The following is a 15,604-nucleotide window of genomic DNA, read 5'->3' on the forward strand; positions in this document are numbered from 1 at the left end:
GCACCGGAGTTTAGCCTTTTTTCATTCAGTGTCATCAACAGAAAGAAAAAACGTTAAGAACGTTATCGTTTATCGCAACAGGCCTATCCACCATCTTATGACTACTTTGAGATGAAACAGGATATGCACTCCCATTCAGTGCTTAACTTGTCCATCCTACACTTGGCATGGAGCGATATGGAGGAAAAAACACGTGTCAGCTAAATAAGCTTGTTTTGTTTGACACTGCTGTACTTTAACTGGCACTGAAGCAGAAAGAAAAAACGACTTATAAACTGTAATCCCTTTTTATTTGGATTTTATTTGTACAAATACCCCTGAGCAGTAATCTGTCACACTTTATTTTTAGATTTACTGTGACGTAGAAACAACACTGTGTGGCTGAGGGCAGTTAGGAAATTTAAGTTATTTATAGCTAATGTTTGTTTTTAGTTTCTATAAAAAGAGTAAAGTTCATCATGCAGATTGGTAATGGCTATTGGTAATGTTTTAGGGTTGCATTAGGATGATTTAATGTTATTTTTTGTGTATTTGCATTACTCATAAATAAGTTCAAGTAGTTTCTGCAGAACCTTTATTGTCCGATTATAAGATTATTATCATTAGTAGCCATCCCACCTCTAAGATCCTCCACAGAAATACTGAACCACATGAACCACAGCAAGACAAAAAAAGTTAATGGGGGAAAAAACATTATGCTTTCTAAAGTTTGTCATGTTTGAAAATATTTCTTGCTGATTTCATGTACAACTCTTGTCCGAGGAATGTGTCCTTTCGTGCAGAGGATGCAGTTGCTCATGTCCTAATAAACTGTCCAGGTGCTACACTTGCGTGATTCAGAGTTTCTCTCTGTATATTCTTCACAATTAGGTTATTAATTAGCGTCAACATAATCAAGTTTGTCATTTGTAAATCGATTCAGAATCGTCCATTTCTTCACCTCAATGCATTCAAAATTAGATTTTATCCCTCGGCCCTAAATCATGTTAGCTCATTTTACTGCCACCACTTATATCCTCTAGATCTGTCAGTTCCTTGCATATAAAATCATTCACATATGCCTCAAAGATCTGCATGGCTCAGACTACATTCAAACTGTTCCTTCTGTAATTTGATTGGTTTCTGTGAGTTTTTGTGCTTGTTACATCTGCTGAAAAATATTCAGCCCATTTGTTCTTGTGCTAGGTCTTACAAATCTGCAGTGTTCTCTCTGTGTGTGCATAATAAGAGTTAAGACATGTATAAAAAAGCGTCTGCATAGAAGCATCACATGCCTTTAAGGCCGTGTTATTTGTATTTCAGGATGTGAGATAGCTAAAAGGCAACATAGGAACAGGTATAGCAGCAGAACTAAACAACAGTTTACCTTGTGCAGCAGCCGGATCTCGATAAGTTTCTACACTGCAATCAAGCTGCAAGCCATGACGCCTGGCAGGGATTACCAAGGGATTACAATATATTCACCCCAATGGGATTCCATCACATGGTGGATCAGAGTCCTGTGACAGGGGACCATTGAAGAGCTCTCCCTAAGAGCCACAAACGTTTCTGTGACGGATTTGACAAAGAGCTCAGTGCTGTCTGAGAGCTCAACACAAACTGCTGTCTGGCTACAATATAAACCACTCACTGCAAGCTTTTAATGTAAATACAAGCTTTGGTCCCGTCCTTCCTAGGACGGGACCAAGGAAGACCCATTTGGGGTTGCTCAAAAAATATAAATCCTAATTTTAAAACTCATAAGAAAAGCAGAAAAGTGACTCCAAAAATCCGCCATAACACAAAACATCTCATTAATCAGGATAGTGAACAGCATGCATTAGAACCTTTATGTGATTAAGCCTGGAACTGCTGACGAAACTAAGTAACAGCATCAAAAGTACTGTCACGAGAGAAATATTCTAAATCCCCTTGTTCTCCATTTGTTGCATTAAACACTGGACACCATCTGTTGGGTTGGCAGGCTGAATGCAGCAACAGCAGGGTGGCAGCTGCCGGCCTGAGACGCCACAGCCCGGCCAAAGCTCCCTCTTGTATGTGGTTGCAGTCTAAAAGTATCACTCTGGGCCTCGTTAATGGACATTTCAGACTAGAACAAGGATCAGAACAAAGACAAAATGTTGTTTAGCCTCTTAAAGTGAAGAAAACTTTTTAAGAAAACTTTATATATATATATATATACCTCTCAAAAAAATAAAGGGAACACTCAAATAACACATCCTAGATCTGAATGAATGAAATATTCTCATTGAATACTTTGTTCTGTACAAAGTTGAATGTGCTGACAACAAAATCACACAAAAATCATCAATGGAAATCAAATTTATTAACCAATGGAGGCCTGGATTTGGAGCCACACACAAAATTAAAGTGAAATGTTCCCTTTATTTTTTTGAGCAGTATATATTTTAAATGATCTAATCTATCAACCCTCTTTTGATCCCCTCTCTCTACTCCAACCCGTTCTACAGGCAGTAGGTGACTGAGATGGGCCTTCGTCTGGGCAGTTGGAGTGACTCCCTGTGGTGGCCGCCACCGCTGCCGCTGTTGCTGCTGCTGTTCTGCACAACCCCCTCCTGTTTGGGCCGGCCCTTCGGGTTCCCCGTGCCCTCTGTGAATGTAGCGGTGGTGTTCAGCGGCCCGGCCTACCAGACGGAGATAAAGGGGCGCTTGAGCCGGGAAAACTTCATGGACCTGCCGCTGGAGGTGAACCCCATCACTGTGCTGGTCAACAACACTAACCCACGCGCTCTGCTCACCCGGATCTGCGACACCCTGTCAACTAACCGGGTCCACGGCGTGGTGTTTGAGGACAATGTTGGCTCTGAGGCTGTGGCACAGATTCTGGACTTCATCTCCACACAGACAGCCGTGCCCATTGTGGGTATCAGCGGCGGCTCTGCAGTGGTCCTGCCATACAAGGTCAGTCAGGGTCAAAGTTAAGAAAGGGACGGGACCAAGGAAGACCCATTTGGGGTTGCATGCAATGTGCTGAGTTGCTGTTTTAAAATGTCTCCTCACTTTTGAGGTTTCTGTTGTTTTCTAGGCACTTTTTCTTGGCATGTCTCCCTCCATAGCTAAAAGCGGCAATTAGCGAAATGCTTCAACAGCGTGGATGTTAGCGTTAGTTCTAAGGGTTGGCCAATAAGTTGATTTAATCTGTTAATTAACTTTTGGTTTTTGAAGATTAATTGTTAAAAAATCTGAACTTCCTTTGGCCAATGGGTTGACTGACAAGAGCACGCCCAAGGCCTACCATCTTGTTTACAGCTTCTATTTATTTGGACTTTGAATTCAGCTCAACTCAATAATAGAGTATTAGGGGCAAACTAAGTTTTTTTCTTTAATTATGATAATAATGTTCTATTATTACCAGCATAAAGCTATAATATTAGGAGAACACTTATGTGAAAAACAGCAAAACATTTTTAATAGTATCTTTTATATAATCCCTAATACTTAAAAAAAAAAACTTATTCTTAACACATCAGCATCAAATTATTATCAGTAGCAGGACTTTGAAATGGCCCCACTGCCAGTTATTTTTCATAACAACTGTGTATGTTTAGAAGAAACTACACAGACTGAGCTGGTTAAGTCAGATCTTCATGACTGTCTACGATTCTCATTAAAATGACTTTTCTCTTCAAGATATGTTTTCTGGTAAATTCACATCTTTCTGCTAATATCACTATATTCTTATATATATATATATATATAACAAATTACTCTATAAACTGTAAATTGCTTTGTGTTTTGGTTCAACAGAACCGTTTTACTTATGGGCACATTCCAGTTTGAACCTGATGTTCAGGTTCTGTCTGTTGTAATATATTAGTCAATCACTCCAAGCAGTCTAACGCCTACTGTACTGTAATTACACTCCCAAAAGCAGCAAGGAAACCGTTTCCCTGAAAGCTAATGATGTATGTCATCAAACATCATTATTTCCATATGGACAGTGAATGTGTTGAAATAAATGACATTAGACTCTATTGTTTTTATAATGAATCTTTAAACAATCTCCGTCTGCAGATAAATGCATTAATAGAAATCAGGAAATGGAACCAGAAACAGAAATCTCTCGTATTTAATCTAACCTTTGACTTTACGATCAATGTGGTGTTTGAAATCAGCTCAGCTCCGTATGTTGTGAGAAGGGAGTCGTGGTAGAGGGCTCAAGAGATGCCTGTGACACATCTGAGTGTTTAAACTTTGTTTGGTTTGAAACTGGGAGGTTTAGCAGCAGTGATCCATCAAGGAGGCACAAATACTCTCCACAAAGGGATCAGCCACAGGGACAGACAGTAATCCTTTCAAAATGGCTTTCTCCTGGTTGTCTACTACAGATGTGTACAGAGGACAGGCTGGCAGAGGAATGTGATGCCAAGGGAAATGCTTGTTCAAACTGATGATCTTAAAAGATTTAGGGAACAGTGGATGTCAGGGTGTAGAATAGGACACGGCTGGGGGAAATATCAATTTTGAGAGTGAACATAATCAACATTTATGCAATGTAAGATATGCATACATCACTATGATTGATCTAAACCTCCAAGGAAATCTTTAGACTACTTTGTATAACTGGCTGGACATTTAGTCACCCCTAAGCTTTCCAGTACGCTTAAAACCTTTTGAATAAGGGAGTTTACAAGAGTTACACTGGAGGAAAGAGATGTTAGCTTTTTTTGATCCATTTTCATCTGCAGTTTGTCTGATAATCTTGACAAAAGAAGTCAGGAGACTCAGGAGATGGCTGGGGGCAGCACGACTGAAACTTGGCTTTAAGCAGAGAAGCTAAGCTGATAAAAATGGAGCAGAGTTGGTCTTCAGCTTTATAAAGAACTTTTAAAAGACAACCGGGCCAAATGATGAACTTGTTTATTCTGTCCATAAAAAGGAATCCAGCTTCTCTGTAAAGCAGCTTTTATTCTGATCTTTGTGCAGCCGTCTGCTAGGCTGTGTCTGACCTTATAGCTTATTTTGGTTTAAATGTTGATTGTTTATCTAATTTCCAGCAACACCGAGCTACATCTACTTTTAACCAACAACATCTGTCTGTAAGCGGTTCTGGCTCTAATGTAATGCCAAGTCAGGTTAAAGGCCTTCACTTCTGTTTAGCTGCTTTTTGCCATTTAGTGGTTGATCATTTGTGCTCTGGTAATCAGTCATCAGACCCACTTCCTGTGGCCAGATTATTGATCTCAAAGTTTCAGGTATTGGTTGTTTTTCTGAATATCTGTCAGACCAATCTAATGTTTATAAGAAAGGAGCCAAACTGGGTGGTAAAAATAATTTCTACTTTGTTTTAATCCTGCTGTATTTTTTCAGTACTCCATCTGGGATTTGTCCCAGTGAGCTCAATTTCTCAGGATGCATTTCATCCTGGCCAATCAGTGAACAGAAGTTGTGAACAATGACTTTGAATTTCTGAGTTGTTTTTAAATTGCAACCTATATATGGTTGTAGTTTGGCAATGGCAACAGAGGAAGTAAAGGATGGCATTCACAATTCCAAATACTGAGCGATTGGGGTGAAAAAAGAGGAATGTTTAGGTTTCGCGTTTTATATACGTCAAAGAAAAACGCAAGCAGCTGGCTAAACACAGATCCAATCCTTGAGTAATCAATAGTGTCTCTATGTCTGAGGGTCCAGACCCTCTGTATGAAGCAAAGCGTAAAACAAGTGACTGGTTTTTACCAGGTTAATTTGTCACAGTACCATTGTATTTTTTTATGATTATTTAACCAGGTGGGAAAACTTTATTGACTTTATTAAGGAATTAAAATTCTCCAAAAATTCTAATTTTCAGCACCCATGGTTTTGTGGTAATAAATTTAAAAGGATGTCGTCCTAACCCTAAAAATGTATTTTATTAAATATTGCATGTTTAATTTCTTTACTTATTTCAATTAATTGTTTTCTTGCTTGACATGTCTGTGTTTTAAAGATGTAAAGCAATATGTACGGCGTTGTTGCTGAAATCTGCTGTACAAAAACTTGATTGATAAATCTTAACATTAAAAAGTAATAGGAAATTTAGTCCACTTGTTAACTAAATATGAAATTCGTAGATAATCTAAAATTCAGAGATAGTATTTGGTTCTTTTGTATCTTTAGTATCTCATTATTTTAATCACCCGATTTTAGATAAAATGGACTAAAAATTCATGTTTATTTCCAAACTGAATGCATTTAAACAGCCTGGATACAGACAGCTCAGCCCTGAGGGGGATTTTTCCTCCAGAAACTCAGTGAGAGTTGTAATCCACACCCATTTGAACCAAATCCTTTTTTTTTAGTTTCTGTTTTTCTCCCCATAATCTGCCCTTCACAGCATATGCCACAAAGAGAGAGAGAGACAGAGAGAAGAGTCCTGTAAAGAGCAATGAGATGATTTTGCAGTTAATCTGCATTAACAGGGTTTGCCAACAGGAGGTGAGTTTCCTCAAGTCAAAAACGAACCTTCAGCAGTCTGGATGAAAGGGTAAGGTGGAAGCACTCTCCTCTCCGTGAACATTTATCAGTGAAAAACATACAAGTTTATTTCATTTTTAGTCAAAAAAGTTTACATTTCAGTTCATCATCATCAAATAATTTCAAACCCTCACTTCCTGTAGTGTTGGTGTTTACCCTTCACTTGTTTAATTAGAAGCAAGTAAACACCAGTAAGATCTTTATGATTTCCATAATTCACATGTTTTCAGACATCTCCCTCATCAGCTTCAGCCATTTTAGCAGAGCTGCTGTGTGATGTAGCCATAAGCATGCTCCTCCAAGGTAATGAAAGAGGTTTTACTCATCAGTTAATGTCTCCTGCTGCTCATTTACACTGAAGCAATTCTAACTCAAATGCAGGAAGAGCAAATCAATCATAATCACTTGCAGAATAAACACGTGTAATAAGAAATAAGATGGTAGGTGTTGAAATAAATCACTGCTCTTTACTGGTAATTAGACAGTAAAAGAATTTGAAGCTGTTAATATATGCCGTCTAGTGAAGGCATTAAAGCTGCCTGTCAGGAAAGTATTGAACGTGTTATTAATGTGGAGCGTCCCTGTTGGAAAGCGAACGTAATCTCCTCACCCCCGCTGCGGCACCAGCTTCCAGACCGACATGCCTCACCAGATCCATTCCTAATTTCGTGAGGCCCTGGGTAATCATTCACTATATATTCACTACATCTACACAACAGGCAGCAAGGATCAGGTTATTATCACTGACCTTTAACAACACAGAGAGATGACTGTTTTACTGAGTTACAATTAGTACCAGTTACCAAATCAAAAACTGTGAGTTCAACAATAAAATTAATAAAATACTAAATAAAGGCAAGTTAACAATTTCAATTCCACTAATCAAAACATCCTACATATGGATACTGAAAGAAATCCTGGTGTTCATGATAACCAAGTCAAGATTTAGTCCAGTTCTGGTGAATTCAGTTGATTGGACTTGATTTGGATAGCACCTACCTGCCTATATTAGGTCCCACAGTTGACAATGCAGGTCAGAGGTCAAACACCGAGAATGAAATCAAAGGAATCGTCTGTAGATTTCAAAGACAAGATTGTCTCAAGGTACAAATCTGGAGAAAGATCCAGATGGACCAAACCAGAGACTTGAATCTGATTGAACAACTCTGGAGAGATCTGAAAATGACGGACGGACATGTTCATCCAATCTGATGGAGTTTGAGAAGAACGGGCCAAACTGCTTAAAGATTAGTGAGCTGAGCTAATGGCATCAGATTCAACGAGACCTGAGGCTGAAACCGCTGCCAAAGGTGGATCAACGAAGTGACAAGCAAAGGTTGTGAATACTGACATAAATGAGAAATTGTCATAACAAGGTATTTCTGTAAAGAAGTTTGCCAAAGGAGAGTCATTTAATACATTATGAAATAAAGTTGTAACATAAAATGTGGAAAAAGTGAGGTGGTTGAATACTTTCTGGGTGAACTGTAGGTTCAACAGCTGTTCAGTGTTAAACAGATTTTAACTACAACATAAAGCACAAGTGTTCAATATTACTGTAAATATCCTACAATTACAGTTTTAAGTTTTAAGTGCAAATCATCAATATGTGAATGTAAAAAAACATCAGTGTGAAGATAATTATTGTTATATTGGTGTGCTTAGCTTGATATCAACTCCACTGCACATTTCAGAGAAAAATAAAATTGCCCTCTTTATCTTACCATATTCATCTGACAGCTTTTATCTTCATATCACAGTTGATTTATGTGACGCTGTCAGAAGCAGTTAAACCAATGGAGCTCACTCACTTTTAAATGGATCACTAGAAGTAAATTCTGATCTTGGAAAGTGACGGGTGGATGTTACAGGCTGATCAGATTCCTTTTCTTAAGCCATTTTACTTTGTTCTATTACATTAGGTTATAGGCTGTTGGTCTTGGAGGTTAAAACAACCAGACGGCTACACGTCAATTTAAGGTGGAAGAGAAAGCTTTGATTTTGCCAGTAGGGTTTTCATAAAATGGCAGGGCTAATGTGATTGGGAAACACAGACATTTGGTGTGCTTCAAATGTAATTTAGCAATCAAAAGCACAGGTATATATATGGAAAATTTTCCTCCAATCATTAAAAATTAGCTTGATATTGTGAGTTGAACTTCAAAGCATTCTTTAAGGGATCCATTCTGCAGACTGACACATCCCATCCTGCGAACCAGAGTGTTTTAAGAGAACAAAATGTAAGTCTTGCAAGAACAAGAGCCTGGGGCGGTTCTCTAAACTAGAGCAGTTCTTTTTTTATCTGTCTGTCTTTTCTACTTTTTGAACTCACTTCTCTCCGCTGCCACATCCTGCATTTTAAAACTGACTTCACTGTTGCAGCCCGACTTATCTCAACTAAAGGCAACAGTGTTAAAACACTGATAAGCAGCAGCCAGCAGGGAGCGAGGAGCAGTGTTGGCGGTCAGTGGACATGCATGAAGTCCAGCTTCATTCTGCAGCCACTGAAATGTGAAAGACTGGGAAGTGAACAGAGGATGGAAGTGTTTGAGTGCTTCATTTTAGAGGGCACTGAAAAAGATTTAGCCACTTTAAATGTCACAAATACTAAAAATGAAAGTCTTATTGTGAATGTCAGTGCAGAGTTTCTGGAGCTTAGCAGGTTTCTGTCTGTAACTTTATAGTTCATCAATTTTAATTTGATTATTGATAACCAGAGAGAAAATCTAATGTTTAGAGAAAAATGCCAGGATAGTGTGTCATCGTGCAGGATCTGTGACGTCAGCAGCACAGGAAGCTGTTGCCAGGGCACTTCCTGCTGCGTGGCGGAGGCACACATGTCACAACCAGGAGAAGTCGCCAGAAGTCACTCTCTCCATGAAGGGCCGTGTGTGTGTGTGTGTGTGTGTGTGTGTGTGTGTGTGTGTGTGTTGGGATTGGCTTTGATTGAATCATGTGATCAAAATCTTAAACACTGTTTTATGTTCAAACATGAAAGCAAACATCAGGTTTAAATGTTTGTGAACAAACATAACTATAGTTAAATTCATCTTTGGAACTATGAATGTTGACTAATATTTCACTTTCTTAATTCCAGCCTGAAGGTTTTTCATCATTTATTTATTGCATTATGTTTCATAGCAGGCACGTTCAGATAGCAGAGCTGAGTGTCTTCTAAATGGAAAAAGGTCCAATTGAAAGTTGGCACACTTTTTTTTCCCAACTAAGGAGAAATGGCAGGAAATTTCTGCTCAATAGAACTTATGTTGTTAATCAGACTAATAATTTAGATGCAAGGGGAGAAAACGTATGCAAGTCAGATAAATATCACATATACAATACTTAGACATTCTGGGAAAAGTAAAAACAGTGTAATTACTTAGTATTAAATTGGTTTAAACCTCATGCAGCGCCATAGAATGAATTAGAGTTTGTCAAGGTACAGTAAGATTTTAAATAGTTAATAAAATTGTTTCTGAAATAAAACATGTATTACGTCCTGAATATGAAAATCCATGAAGCAGCCTGCTGTATATTCCCAGCAGGTGGTTGTTACGTTACAATATAAGCAAAAAGTGCAACGCTTATATGAGCAGCATCCCTGCAAAGTTATTTTATTTTAAAAGAGGAAAGCTAGTTTCCACATGCAAATTTTCCAGATAAATATATCCCTTCAAATGCCTTATATTAGCATTCGTAGGATCTACCGAATATCATTTTCAACTGGGGATATTTATACTTTTCTTTTTTTTTTTTTACCAAACAGAAATGTCATACAATTTGTTCATTTCAAGTCTATCCAACTCTAACATTTGCATTCCCATCGAGCCAGCATCTCTGGCGGAGAATTAAATTTCCATTTTCTGTAAATGATTCCTTGCATCCTTTGATTCCTCGGACGGCGCTTTGCACTCTGACAAGACAGTCGTGACTTGGGGCTTTGAGCTGCAGCGGTGCCTGCGGTAATGCCCCAGGCTCATTTGGACCGAGCCATCTGTCTGCCCTCCACTAATTGAGCTGTCCGGGTCTGAGGAGTTAAAGGTACTTTGTGGTTCCATGTGCAAGGGAGCATGAAGGAATCACTAAGAAAAACAAAACCAGACATCCTCGTAGACACTACCAGACAGCCCAGCGCCTGTCAGTGAGGGAACAGACTGATTGAGGCTGTAGCACTGACAGATCTGCAGCAGGAGGAGTGGATTTCTCAGGTTGTACAAATCTGCATGAAATCTCTGCACCAAACGTAAATGTTCGCCTCATCCATCTCTGTCCACAGCGGGTTCACCGGGCAGAACCAGCTCCCACTAAATACGCTGATAACTGAGTGTCCTCTAGGCGAACACAGAAAGAGCAACCATTTTAAGGAAAATATATGAGCTCTGGGCTGATTTAATGAAATGAAAAATGAAGAATAGCTGCCAAAGAAATTTAATTATTTTAATTCCCAGTTTGCTTTTATTAGTGGAGTAAGTTAAGTTCTTCTGGATTAAAGAAGATGCACTGTCCATGAAAGGTGTATTTATTCCGTCATTTCCTTCGATGTTTGAGGAAACAGTGACAGAAAAACAACGGTGCAGTCAGAGGCTGGATTTAGCCGTGTCGTCTGAAACTGTGAGACGCTAATTCATCACAAGACAGCTAAACCCGTCAAGGACAACAGGGAGTCGGGAAGAATACTATCACAGGCTGCCAAGCAGTCTCGGGACACCTGACCTCTCCACCGCCTGAGCTGCGAGGGCTAGGTGTTTGGGGTAGACAGGGTTCTCCCCGGGGAGGGAACGGGTCAGGAGGGGCTACTCTAGAGATTTAACACCAGGACTAAAACTCCACTTTCTAAGGCAAAACAAAGTTTGGTTTGAATTTTTATTTCACTGATTATATAATGACATATCTAGTGGAATTGTGACTGTTCAAACTGTAGGAGGAGAATTACTGAAAATATAGCGAAGAGAAGGGAAATCACATTTTAGGTCTGATCTCTACTTCTGATCAGAGCGACAGCAATTCATCTTCCAAGATGAAAACATTTTCACAAACGACAGATAAAACATGCGCTGATCATCTGTCTTTGTTCAGGCTGGTGTTTGCAGGTTTACCTCAAGTTTATTTGTACAGTAGATTTCAGTAACAAGACAATTCACAGTGCTTTATATCATAGAAGTATAAAAATCGAAATAATCAAATATAATCAAATATGTTCATCAATGTTCCAGTTATTACTAATCAAAAGCAACTCTAACATGCGGCTTTTGAGCAGTGATTTAAATGAACTCAGTGATTCAGCTGCCGTTTTCTGGAAGTTTGTTCCAGATTTGTGGTGAATAAAAGCTGAATGCTGCTTCCCTATGTTTGGTTCTGCTTCTGATGATGCAGAGCAGACCAGAACCAGAACCAGAAGACCTGATTGTTCTGGAAGGTGGATACAACAACAGCAGATCTTTAGTGTATTTTAAGCCATTCAGTGATTAAATAGCAAGAGAAAGTTTACCTGCTACCAAAACAGGTAGCAGGTGGATGGGTTTCATCCATTTGTTGCACCCAGACAATGTGTGATCTTCTGGGTTTGACCTTCTTAAGAAATTTGGTCATTTGGACTCCACAAGATTTTTTACATTGTGCACAGATCCCACATACACTTTTACAATTTTTTTTTTTAGTTTCAGGAATTGACGGTCTGACAGAACAACCCCTTTTCCTGCTGCTCATTTACACAATTACATGTCGGCTTCCCTACCAACATATGTAACCGCGAGAGGGTTAAAGAATGTTGTCTTCAAAACAGTCCTCCAGATTTTATTCTACAGTCAGTGTATAAAATAACACTGTATTTATTTGAACAGGACCAACAAGTTAAGTGAAGAAAATGACGCCATGTTTCTCTCCTTTACTACAGGGTGAAGGTTCCAACTTCCTCCAGCTGGGTTCCTCCATTGAGCAGCAGATTAACGGCATGTTCAAGGTGATGGAGGAGTACAACTGGGACAGCTTTGTGGTTATAACCAGCCTGTACCCGGGTTACGAAGCCTATGTGGATTATGTCAAGTCCTTCACAGACACCAGCTACTTCATGTGGGACCTGCAGGACGTGTTATCCTTCGACATGTCAGCTGACAGCACCAACGACATACGAGCACGGAGGCTGCTGCAGCAGATTGACGCCCAGGTCCTGTTGGTCTACTGCTCCCACGAAGAGGCACAGTACCTTTTTTCATTAGCAACCGAGGTTGGGCTAATAGGACCGGGCTACATCTGGATTATCCCCAGCATGGCCGTGGGAAACCCAGACATCCCGCCACCTGACAGCTTCCCTGTGGGGTTGATCAGCATCATCACAGACCGCTGGAGGATGAGTCTGAGGAAGAGGGTGCGGGATGGGGTAGCTATTGTAGTTAAAGGTGTCCAGAGCTTCAGGAAGCAGAGAGGCTTCATTCCTGAGGGCCACAGCGACTGTCACAACCCCGTCAAACAATCTGCCATCAACGATACGCTGTTCAGGTAAGACATTGTCTTAAACGGGGGGATTTATCATATCTATCACTTATTGTGAAAATTTCTTTTCAAGATAAAAAGTTTGGGTTTATTATTGCCACATTAAATTTCAGTTAATGTTAAAAAAAAACTGCCTAAAATATTATTTTTATTGTATTCTCTAATTTTTTCCATGAAAGCATAAAAAGTATAATTAAATTAAAAATATCTGATCAAATAAAGTATCTGTGCATTCTCTCACAGCTATGTTTGATGAATGTGATGAACTTATTTTAAATGCATGTAAAACTGTAAATCAGCTAATCTATAGAAGACTTCACATTACATTTGAAGTAAAGAGTTCACCCTGGCTGAACTCAAACCGCTTCTGAAACCAGGACTTTGAGTTTTTTAACTTTGGTTTGTTGTCTAGCAGAGGTTTCCACAAGTTTCATTATTTAAGGTAATTTAATTATTTAAGGTAATTATATTAATCACTAAATAACATCTAATGTCATTTTGACACTGACTAGTGCTTTCCTGACTTCAGTGTCTTCTCACTAGTAGGAGTCTGCAACTTATATAACCCACAGAGGGATTTTGCTCTCAGGCCAAATGTTTTTGTTTTTTGGTAAGAAACGTACTCCTCCATGGCCACGTTGTTTTCTCTGATCTACGTCGGCCTGAAGCTGCAGATGTAAAGATTCTGAAGAGGACAGTGATATGTCTGTCAGTAATGAACCTGAAGGTTTCTGTACTTCTGTCTTCATTGTCTTTTTTGAGTAGTGCTTTAGGGCAACTTCCTACAGTTTCAACTATAATGTAGCATAAGGTATTGGTAATAAAGGCAGCATGAAATCCCTTTTTTATTTTTTTAATCTAAGTAAAATTCTGATCTCCGATGTTTAAAGTGCAGAGTAGAAATATTTAAATATCTGAGGTCACTACAATACCAACTACTTAATAAACATTTGTAGCAAGCTAGTACCTTGTTGTTTCAAAAACACTCTGCTTTTGACTAACAACTAATAACTGGGTATTAACTCAGTTTCATTTACAACTGGCAAATTTTTATTTTATTTTATTTTTTTTTTTGTTTACAAAAGCATAACATGATCACACTCACGCTAGATTCACTTTGCAGGGCAGTGTAAATATTCAGTCTGCTGGACGGAGCCTCCCTGCAGCAGATGATCACACTTCCAATGAGTTAAAGTGCTACAGACGCCAAATACCACAGCAAGTGTTGGGAGCACAGATAAGAAACAAAGCTAATACCGTCATTGTAATATACATAGTGATCCGCGCCATCTTGGTAGGCAAGCACAGCGCAAAGCATAACTGAATCATGAATCATAAAGCGGCAGGAGTTGTCTGCATGGGGCTGAAGTGATTCACTGCCATTACAAGAAACAAACAAGTAAAAAGTGGTCAACAGTCCTGTATTGATTTAGGATTTCCAGTCTGTTTGTTGTGGTGAAGCATATTTCATGGTGTCCTCTGCGCTGCTGTCATCCATCTCTTCATCCCTAATCACTGCATGTCTGTTGGAGACTGTGAGGTAATTTAGTCAGAGGGAGGGGTAGTGAAAGTGGATAGAGGTGTGGCTTTCCATCAGTAAAGCCATGCCCAAAAGAGCAATATGACGCCATCTGTGCCGTGGAGCACAGAGAATAAATCCTATTTTGCTGGAAAAAATGTTTTAATCAGCAAAGAGAATAGTTGGAAAAAACAGTCCGAGCAGCAGCTTTTGACTCATATAAGCTCAGGTTAGTCAGAGAGAATAGACGGTGCTGTCTATTCATGTTATAGACCTGTTATAGGTGATCATCAAGGGCCATTTATCGATCATAATCAGAGGCTCATGTCTCATTACGGAGGATCACTCTCTCCCTGTGACGTCAAAAGCAATTTTCACTTCAGTCAACAGTCTTTGGAGATAAAACTTGAACCGCTTATAAAAAACTGAACATAATCACTATCTTTGATACAGTACAGACCATATCGTTCACCCATTTAGACCCAGCAGGCACGTGTTCAGAAACATGAGTAAGTTGGGTCAGCGAAACAGAACAAAGCGCTTTCAATTAGCTTTATCGTCAGATCTCGTCTCATTGCAGTCGGATCAAACGTCAGCAGCATCCTCTGTTGTTGAATTTCTGCTCTCTGGATGAGAGAATCTTTTGATAATGAGTCGGCTCACCTGTTAATAAGATTATCGCACACTGCCAGATTAAACACGCTTTTCACACACACACCGGGCTGTGGGCTGTTCTCCTCCCACTGGGCTTTCATCACCTCTGCTGGAGTGGTGTGTGAGGTGAGAGCCCTGTGCCACACGTCTATCGCAACAGAAGATGTGAGTGATGTAACAAGAGGATCAGAAGCAGCTGCTAAATCAATCAGGGAACTGAGATGAGTTTTCTACACAGAAATGGGTAAAGAGTCCCAAATGAACTCCAAAACTGAGGAGAAAACTTGTAGATAAAGAAGCAGTTGATAATTTTTACTAGTCTGACACCCGTTTGGTTCGCAGTAAATCCAAAACTAATAAATTATAATCTTGCCCCAGGACATAAAGGCTACTAGACAAAATTTTAAAACTAAAAATTAATGAAAACTAATAGATAGATAGATAGATAGATAGATAGATAGATAG

The 15,604-nt window shown here is 39.3% G+C and overlaps 1 protein-coding gene across 1 annotated transcript in view; it reads left to right on the forward strand.

Moving 5' to 3' along the window:
* LOC106936057 (glutamate receptor ionotropic, NMDA 2C-like) overlaps positions 1–15,604 on the forward strand; it is a 43,777-nt gene that overhangs the window by 21,834 nt on the left and 6,339 nt on the right. The window contains exons 2-3 of the mRNA XM_015016836.1: positions 2,472–2,922; positions 12,371–12,972. Of these exons, the coding sequence (XP_014872322.1) occupies positions 2,488–2,922; positions 12,371–12,972 (1,037 nt within the window). The 5' untranslated portion in view covers positions 2,472–2,487. The remainder of the gene's footprint in view (positions 1–2,471; positions 2,923–12,370; positions 12,973–15,604) is intronic.

The sequence above is a fragment of the Poecilia latipinna genome, unplaced genomic scaffold, assembly GCF_001443285.1.
Source record: "Poecilia latipinna isolate Pla-1442-1.1 unplaced genomic scaffold, P_latipinna-1.0 Scaffold2070, whole genome shotgun sequence".
Lineage (NCBI taxonomy): Eukaryota > Metazoa > Chordata > Actinopteri > Cyprinodontiformes > Poeciliidae > Poecilia > Poecilia latipinna.